Below are 9794 nucleotides of genomic sequence, written 5' to 3'. Positions count from 1 at the left end.
CCTTCCTGCTCCTATGATGCTGCTGGGCCTGCTGTGTTCATCCAGCTCTGCACCTTGTTATCACTTTATGTATTTTTTTAACTGTAGACTGAAATGAGAAAATTACTGTCTTTAAAGCCAAGGATTGCTTAAGGATTATTGCCTGGTTTTTGAAAGCAAGTAACCTGACACTCATTGTAGATGCTGTTTACACAGCAGCTAGTTCTCGCAGGTGCAGACTGGATAGAGCCAAGGGTGTGTACAAATGGAGATTTAGCAGACAACAAGTGATTGATAACTGGTCACTAATCTACAGACCAATGACCAAGGTCTCTGCCACCCTGCAGCTATGTGATTTGATTCTGAGAGCTAAACAATTTGGTGGGGAAGATGTCATCAGGTCTCCACAAGACCCAGAGCTGTTTCCATTTGCTGCAATGAAGACGAGTTTATTTTACCTTCAATTTCAATAAACTGTGGTGTATAAAAGATCGCTGACTTATTAATCATAGAATCCCTATCGAGTCCACACCGACCCTCTATACCGCACTCCACCCAGATCAAGATCCCCCATCCCCGTAACCCTGCATTTACCATGGCTTATCCACCTAACCTGCTCATCCATGGATTCTATAACAAAAAATTTAGCATGGCCAATCCACCTAACCTGCACATCTTTGGACTGTGGGAGGGAACCAGAGCATCCGTTGGAAATCCACAGAGACACAGGAGAATGTGCAAACTCCACATGGCGAAGTAGCCCGAGGCTGGAATCAAACCAGGGTCCTTGGCGCTATGCGGTAGCTGTGCTAACCACTGAGCCACCATGCTGCTGATGAAAGTGTGAGCCAGTCACACTGTGCTTCCTGAAAATCAGTGAAAGCATCCAGAGAAGGATTTTGAGAAGCTGCATTCTGATCAGTATAATTTTAGAATGATACATACTTGGTATGGTTTAAAAATGAGAGTTGTGCCAATGTACGTCTGAACAAAATACAACATTTAACTGAATTCACTCGCTCAGTTCCACGAGCAATCAGGAGTGAGATTTCCCCACTTTTGAGTTTGTCCTCGGTATTCCTCACAATCTCCACTGGGCATGTCTGTAATCCAAGAATGTGCATTTTGATAGGGAAAGATCAAAATTTTAAATTACATTCAAATTTTATCTTCTAGTTTCCAAAATCAGAAGGTTTTACTATTTAATTTCACTCATTTAAAATGGCAATAAATTTCAATGTTACCTCCTTGTCTCTAATATTGGTTTCCTTGCAATATGCACATGCATGCTTTTGAGTTGTTTGGAACCATTTGGTTGAATTACATTATTTCCTATTACTCTCGGTCTCTGATTATTTCGACATGTCACAAAACAATCTTCTAAAAATTTTAACAGAACTCTTTTATCAATTTTTATCCAATAAGTCTAATTGTTGAGTTTCAACTTTTCTGAGGATGTTGGGTCATGGCTAGATATGCTCTAATTTTGTTATCCATAAGATATCCTCCAGTTGTGGGATGGCCAACTACTAATGTTAGACCTTCTTTCTTAATTTCAGAAGGGAGATGATGTAGAAGGAGGAGTAACGAGTGAAGGTAAGTCTACCTGGAATTGTCATAAGCTGTAGTTTGTGATTTGCTGTAGACCAGCCTTTAAGATACTAACTGCATTTGTGTTAGTGTGCACATTCAGGATTTCTTATCGTATTGTCTGTTCATAAGCCGTAGAAATATTCGGTAATGGTGGAGAGATTAGAGCACCAACACGCTGCTCTGGTGGTTCTCCACAGGCTGTACTGTTGATAAAGAGACTAAACAAAGTCAACACACTTTGTCAAAGGGAAGGAAAACTGACAGGTGAGTCAAACTAGGCAACTCTTTCATGTTCTTTGGCAATTGCTTCAAGGACCAGTGGTGTGGCAGCAGATAAGCTACCCGTGTTCGCACCATGGCTACGGTTGAACCAAAAAAGAATAAATTGACTTTAAAAGTATAAAATATCTTACATGGATTTTATCTATGTATTTCTTTTCAGAATTTGATAAATTTTTGGAAGAAAGAGCAAAAGCAGCAGAAAGAGTCCCAAACCTGCCTTCTGTCCTGAGTAGCAACTCCAATTCTCCTCCAGTGTCTGCTGAAAGTGTAACAAAACCGGACCGTTCCAAGGATACCCTCTGTGCTTTATAATGACGTGTGTGTGTGTGTGTGTGTGTGTGTGTGTGTGTGTGGTTCATCTGTTGTTGGGCAGGGTGCTGCTGTACAGTTTGCTATAGCTTCTCAATGCGTGGCTCGTGATGCACTCAAGTTTTATGCATCTCCATTTATTTCAGCTCCCCCAGTCAACTCATACATAAGCTGCCTTCGTAGTGGGCTCTTTGCAGTTTAAAACTGGCAGATCTTTTAAACCACTGGGTTTTAGCATTCTCCACAATTTAATGTATTATGCCCATATATAGCTGGACTTGCAACATTTCCCTGTAGTTCATATCTTAAAAAATGATTCAGTCGCACTGCCTCCTAGGTAAGAGTGCAGTTCAAGCCCAAAGGACCTACATTCTGGTTAACCTGTATCTTGCCAAAGGGAATAGGAACAGCTGGCCATTTTTGCATAATTACAAAATGTTTATTGTTAAAACGATGACAGTTTGGCAAGTGTGCTCTCTTTTTAAAAAAAAAAAAAAATTGAATCTCTAAATGAACTAGTTTCTCCGGCCAGAGTTCAGTTCTGTTGGACTATAGCATCTTTCACATTGCAGTAGGCATCATAGGAGTTTTTCTGTATTATAAGGGACATTATATTCTAAACTATATTTTAGTGATGAATATGTTAATTGTATTATATGTATAACACTAAAATGTGTTGTAATGAGAACTGTATTGGAAATATACATTAAATGTAGGATGAACCTTTATGTCACTAAAAAAAATACTTATTATTGCAGAAATAACCATGCACACTTGATATGAAGCATAGTGGTTAAAATGGCAATTTTCTAGGCGTGTGTGAAGTTATTTTATTTTGGCTAAATCCTGCTAATTTGATGTGTGAACAGTTTGGCCACAAGTGAGAGCAGTATATTTTTCCCCTCTAACCATTGATGAAATAACTAATCAATCATTAGAAGACATGTCTATAGTCTGAGACCATAGGCCTAAAATCAGGCCTGTGTAAAGCTTGATAGTACAGATTTGTGCTGATTCTAAATGTGCATAAATGGATTATATACTAGTGAGAGAGAGAGTATTCCATCTGGTTCATTCTGCTTTTGAATCCTGGAGCCCTACTGCTGTAGCGTCTGTTTCTTGAATGATAGGGGAAAAGAAGGATAACATTCTATCAGAAAGACCTTGCAAATTTTAATCTTTGTTTGCTGAAACTACCCTTTACCATTTTGTATCCTTACTGCTTTGTCCTGTTGTTGTACTGCAAATTGCCTTTTTTGCCTTTTCTATTTTCCTTTGAATTGGGCATTACCTTGTCTATTTTCTGTGAAATCCCCTCTTATTTGCTTTTTGCAGGACTGAAGTGTCTGAGGATTTTGCTGCTGCAGTACTAAGACCAGACCAGACCTTTCCCTTGAATGAGTTAACCTTAAGGTGACTGACCTTGTAATAAGAGCTGCAGGTCACGTAGTTAGAAGGTTGAAGTACTCATTACGTAATTTTGCTATTGATGTTGGTCAGTTTCAGCTTTCCGGTTTGTATTAGAGTAACAGTACTTGAGAAAGAGGCTCATGTGGTATTAAAAGCTGATGATTACATTCATGTTTTAAGTAGTAGTTCAGTAAAAGTTAATGATTCGTATGAAATTTTTTTCCGACGTGTCCAATGGAACTTTGGCTAAGTACCAACAATGCAATTAGAAATTCTTTCCAAAAGTTGGGTTATCTCTATGGAGAGTTTCTTGAATTGTAAACCAAAAGGTTGAGATAATTTTCATTAGTGGTTGAGGCCTTAGACATCCAGGCCCATAGCGTTGGGATTTTCTCAACCTGTGTGCCTCTTCCTTTCTTTCCTTTTTTTCCTTTCTCTCTTTTCTCTTTTTTCTTTTTTTTGTTTCTTTTCTGTCTCTTTCTTTCGTTCTTTCTTCTTGCGCACTCTCTCTACTAAACAAAATATTACGTTACCTGAATTAATATATTGTCTTTCAATACTCCAAGGCATACTTTCCTAAATTGGAGGAGTTATATAAATTCAAGTTTTTGTTGTTTATTTTAATCAGTACAATAATTTCTGTCATTTGAATGTATTTTCTGAAAAATTGGCAGATTTTTATTCTACATTCCCTGTCTGAATTTTAGGCCTTATCCCTCCTTTTCTCCCCACTCACTGTCTGTCCTAAGTTCAGGTTGTTAGTGTAGAACCTTGTGTCCCTGGGTGCTTTTACATTTTGTATTTTCATAGCTAAGACTGTGGGAGAGCATGTATGAAATAATTTGGTGCAAATGCACTTGCAAACCTCAGATGGCAACTGAGAATGCAAGATAGGTTTTACATTCACCTTTTTTTTTTGTTTGTTCAGAGTAGGATACTGATCTGGCCCTCTCCACTGTCGTATCCCCAGTCTCATATGGGTAATGAGCAGTCCATAATTCATGTTGTAGGTGACAGTACTGCATTTAATGTGATTAAATCATTTTTATCAGGAACCCGGTTTGCTAAATGTTGTTTCATGATAACCTGTGGAAATGTTAAAATCTCAACTTTTCAATGTTATCATTGTGAAAACTTAACCTCCTCCAAGCACTCAACAATTCTACATCCATAACAAAAATAGCAAAGAGCAGGTGCTAGACATCCAAAGTACAGACACTCAACAGCTGGTCAGACAGCATCTGCTGAGAGTGTTAACATTCTGATGAAAGATCATTGACCTTAAGTATTGCCTCTATTTATCTCTCTGCACATTAATCCTAACCTACTGAAGGTTTCCAGCATTTTCTGTTTTGATTTGAGCTATTTTAAATACTGTAATTATTGTTTTACACATTCTGAAGACCAAAATATTCTATACTGCAAGCATATTTCAAAAATCTAACAATACAAAGTAGAAACAAAATAACTCAGTGTCATCTATTGTGTGGAGGCCATGTGGTGCAATAAACAGCAACCGTGCATCTGAGCCAGAATCTCTGGGTTCAAGTCCCACCCCAGGATATGATAGCCACAGCATGTATGCTCATAACATGGTCAAACAGGTTGATCAACTCGAATATTCTTCTAATATGCCTGTGCCAGGCAATAAGAATAGTCAGCCATGCTTGATGCAGAGTGGCTGGAGCCCCTGGTGATAGATTAGCAACCATAGAAACAAACAACCATATTATATTTGGAACAAAAACGAAGTTGCTGGAAAAGCTCAGCAAGTCTGGCAGCAACTGTGGAGGAGAAAACAGAGTTAACGTTTCGGGTCTGGTGACCCTTCCTCAGAACTCTACCCTCCGGACCTGAAATGTTAACTCTGTTTTCTCCTCCACAGATGCTGCCAGACCTGCTGAGCTTTTCCAGCAACTTGGTTTTTGTTCTTGGTTTTGACAGCATCCGCAGTTCTCTTGGTTTTTATTAACCATACTATATTTGGTTGGCATCATTAAATGTGGGAGAATCTCCAATTCATCTATTCCATAAGCACCTTAATATAGGGCAGTTGTGTGATGAGTAAGTGTCTAGCATCCACTACAATGAAAGCATGTGTCTATGGTTAGGTTTATTATCTGAATGTTGTACATTGCTAGGTTATTGGTAGTTTTCTCTGCAATGAGATACAAATCTATAGATCTTACTTTTCACAAGAGTTGCTAAGTTTAGTAACAAAAATAAACACATTTCTTTCCTCTATTGGTCAGGGCTTAGACTTGTATAATCTGTTGTAAGACTGACAAATTGTAGTTATGTTTGACTTGCTGGACATTGTATGTTTATCACAACAGAGATACTAGTTTATCACAACAGAGATACTAGTTTTTCAGGTACTAGTTTGCTATTAGACACTGCTTGTTAAATTAGCACTGTGTTGAGCAGAAATACAAATTCTAAGGGGTGATATGTTTACTTGTATTAAGCACCTTTTATAATGTATTAGAAAATTTGTAGGGAAGTTGTGGGATTTGTTGCAGAGCTTTTCCCAATTCAATTGCCAAAGTAACATTAATGAGCTTTGCTGGTGAAGCTTTTGTTTGTTGCCTTTTAGACCCATTTGGATTCAGATACATGTTGTTCAGCTTTTTGTGCATCTTGTTTTATGTTTTGAGGCATGTGGCTGATTTTTCTTGTAGAAAAAAATAGGTAGAGCTAATTCAAAAGGAGGGAAACCCACAGTGATGGTTTGAATATTCAGATCTGTTCAACAAAGGCTTTGAAAACATTATGATCAGTGCAGTTTCTTGCCTCCCATCTCTCAGTTGAGCTGAGGGGTGATTTAGAATCTAACTTTATTATCTCCTTCCTTCCAAATGAGTGGGATAAATTAAACTGGCTTGGCATATGGAATCCCTGCATTCACTTTGGTGCAAGTGCGCATAAAGCTGCCTAGGATCTTAAGGTGTCAAGTTGTTTGGTTTCCGACCCATAGCCTCATATCACTATTAAGTATTTTTTGCAATGGGGGAAAAATAAACTGGAAGAATAGCCCTGCAAATCTACATAATTATACCATCCTGGAAGAATAATGTTAAATGTGTATAAAAGGTTAGTGACTGTTAATACAGATATAAATGTACAGTTCAATGGATTTATTGTAAAAAGATACTTCCAGTAACACATTCTGAGACTTTGTCTATTTATCAATGTGTGACTCGGTAGTATAAGGTATGTATAATTTGATAATCTGCCAAATGTTTTAATGTAATAAAACTAAAAGTGTGTACGTGCAATTAGCAGCAACGGAATTGAGATGTAACATTTCTCTTGTCAAGTAGCATGGTGCATAATAATGCCACTCGTCTCATTAAACCTCTTTTGGTCAATGGTGTTTGGTAACACCTTTCTGACTATCTCAGATATTGTGATAATTATTAATGACCTCAAGCAAACACAGTTAATGTTGCCTCCTTGACAGTAGACTCCTCTAAGTGTTGCCACATGCATAGGAGCAGAAAGGTCCTTCTAATTTGCAAATCATTTCAGTTGCATGCTTGTTAAAAGACTAGGTTGAAAGTGTGAGCATTTTATAACAGTAAACTTTCAGCAATCCTCAAGTGTTTAACAGTGAATGCTCTATACAAGCCTTTCAGCTTGGAAGACTGATTAAATATGTTGGGGTTTTATTTCATTTTGTTCTGTTGAGATACATATTTTGAGTTGGTATCCTTTATTATGAAACTTACTGTAAATTCACAATTGCAATTAAGGCACTTATGCTGCAAAATAACAATTGGTTCTCTATAATAGCCAAATGATATTAAAAGTTTAAATATACTGAATTCCAACGGAGAATGGAATTCTCAGATGCTGTCTTCAGTATTATCATGTACTCCCACTGAATCCAATGCAGTTTAAACTCCGTCAACATCATCCTGCCAAACCAACCTTAACTTCAGATTTAAGAAAAAAACCTGGCAGTGACCATTATGCAACACTACCCTTTTCCACCAAACCCCCTAAAAATAGACACACACAGACTTCCCAATCCCATTTTAACCCAGTAGGCTACAATTTAAGCCATGTGCTTCACCACCTCCCTCCCTCCTAAAAACAATAAAAATTGATCTTGTACGATGACAGATCAGACTTGAGGAGCCAAATGACAGCTTTGTGCTCCTATTTCTTCTTGTTGTTGTGTTCATAATATATCCCCAGTGGCATTCAGTGCACACTTACTGCTTTCCAAATGTGTAATCCTAATTTCATTAAGAAGCTTAAACTGAGATTTTTTTTGCATGCAGTTTTACCCATTTGGTTATTTTAATTCTACCTGAACAATTTAGATTGAAGTGGAAGTGCACATCTGGAAAGGTCTGATTAGGGACCTGTTGACACTTGACTTCTGCAAGGTTCATCAAGCCTCCAATTTTTTTTAAAAAGTAAATTATGTTATCTTTCTTCAGCTTTCTCTTGGTGAAAATGAGATGGGGGATGAATTTTAGAATTAACCTACATTTTGATTTGTTTCTTATTTGTTATATGTAAGGTTAATTATTATTAACTAAATGGTATGTTGGTACTGCGTGGAATTGACTACTTTATACAAGGCTTGTTAAAAATATAACCAACTCAAAATTATGCAGCTTAGCAGTATGATCCCTTTACTTATATTCGTAACACTACACAACCTCAAAGGCTGTAAGAGCTAAACCTCTGTTAATCAGTCAGCACACGAGTATGGTTAATATTTATTTATTAACTTTTTAGGTTTTGTTTCCATATATAAGAAAATGTTCCTTTATATGCTTGTCCATAAATTCTTATTTCACTAAGTTGTGTTTCTGCAGACTTGTGAATTATGTCATAATGTGTTGCAGATTGTATGTGTGATTTGTACTGAACTGTCACTACTGTTTAAATTCTGTTGTGCTTGATTCTTGCATGTAATGTTACAAATAAATGTGTACTGGTGTGTTGTTCTTTTGTTGTGGTGTCTAATTCATTGCTTAATTTGATATGTATTTGTGGTTTGAGCGGGTGCATTGTACCCTGAATTAGACTGTCAAGTCTGAACCTGGGAGCTAGCGTATATTTAAACGTTGCTATTTATTCTGGAAGATTCAGCATTGCTTAGCTTTTTTTTTTTTTTCTCTCATACCTTCAGTGTAAGGTAAAGCATCTATTGTACATTCTAATGGTATTTTTTGACTGCAGTGTGTCTTGCAGATGCACTTTTTAATTTGCCCAAAAGGAGGTACAATGGGTTGAATAAGCTCCTACTTTTTAAATTTTCTATGGAGAGCAGCATAAAGATGCCAATGAGCTGATAGTTTTCGAGAGAGGAATTCTTCTACAAGTCATTGCAATCTTTACTGCACTTGGCCCTTTCCCTTTATCTTTCTCTGAAAGGCAATGACTTACCCAACGATGTTGTTTCACAGACACCTCCAATACTAATTCACCTTGAACCGTATTCTTTATGCATGAACCAAAGTAATAAATTCTGAAGAAAAGTCATTGGACTCAAAACATTAATTCTGTTTCTTTCTCAATGCTGCCAGACCTGAATTTCTCCAGCACTTTATTTTTATTTTTGCAATACTTCGTTTTATTACCAGAGCAGGATGAGACTACATCTTGTTAGATTCTGAGAGCATCACAACAGAGCTACCTCCTGTTCTTTTTCATCCATATCGAGACATGGTGTCACTTTTCAGTGAGTAGGCCACACCTACTGGATTTTCCCAGAATTTAGTTTCCTGTGATCCATTTGTCCCATATTCTTCTGGGCAGCAGTTCTGAGTAGGGAGGGGTTGGCTGAGCAAGCTGCTCTGGTCCACCAACACCACCCAACCTTTAACATTTGAGTATGATGAGCTTATAGTCTTTGTTGTTACCAATGTCAGCTCCATTCAATCTGCTGCCTCTCCAACAGTTGTCCCTTTCACCACCTAGTGGAACAAACATCATCTAAATCTACTCCTGACAAATCCTTGGAATAGTTTCTTAGAAAGCCACATCAGAAGTTGATCAGAGATCTGGCTCTACTAGACCAGGTAACAAAGATAGGATTAATTAACAATCTCATAGTGAAGGTGTCCCTGGGTATTAGCAATCATAATATCACATTTTAGTTTGAGGGACAGAGGATTAGATCTGAGAATGCTCGTGTAGATTTAAATGAGGGCATGAAAGCAGAGCTGACTAAAATGAATTGGCAGTTAGGGTTAATC

At 37.5% G+C, this 9794-nt stretch overlaps 1 protein-coding gene across 9 annotated transcripts in view; it reads left to right on the top strand.

Moving 5' to 3' along the window:
* Positions 1-8541, top strand: part of tom1l2 (target of myb1 like 2 membrane trafficking protein) — a 57597-nt gene extending 49056 nt beyond the window's left edge. For 4 of the 9 annotated variants that reach the window (XM_048609241.1, XM_048609242.1, XM_048609240.1 and 1 more), the window contains 3 exons: positions 1539-1575; positions 1702-1836; positions 2015-8541. In XM_048609241.1, coding sequence (XP_048465198.1) covers positions 1539-1575; positions 1702-1836; positions 2015-2166 — 324 coding nt within the window. In that variant the 3' untranslated portion in view covers positions 2167-8541. The remainder of the gene's footprint in view (positions 1-1538; positions 1576-1701; positions 1837-2014) is intronic. The other 5 variants (XM_048609246.1, XM_048609245.1, XM_048609243.1 and 2 more) reach the window with 2 other exon arrangements.
* Positions 8542-9794: the final 1253 nt, after the last annotated feature.

The sequence above is a fragment of the Rhincodon typus genome, chromosome 21 (genome assembly GCF_021869965.1).
Source record: "Rhincodon typus isolate 14 chromosome 21, sRhiTyp1.1, whole genome shotgun sequence".
Lineage (NCBI taxonomy): Eukaryota > Metazoa > Chordata > Chondrichthyes > Orectolobiformes > Rhincodontidae > Rhincodon > Rhincodon typus.
The sequence above is the reverse complement of the archived record's forward strand: the minus strand, read 5'-3'. Positions and strand labels throughout refer to the sequence as shown.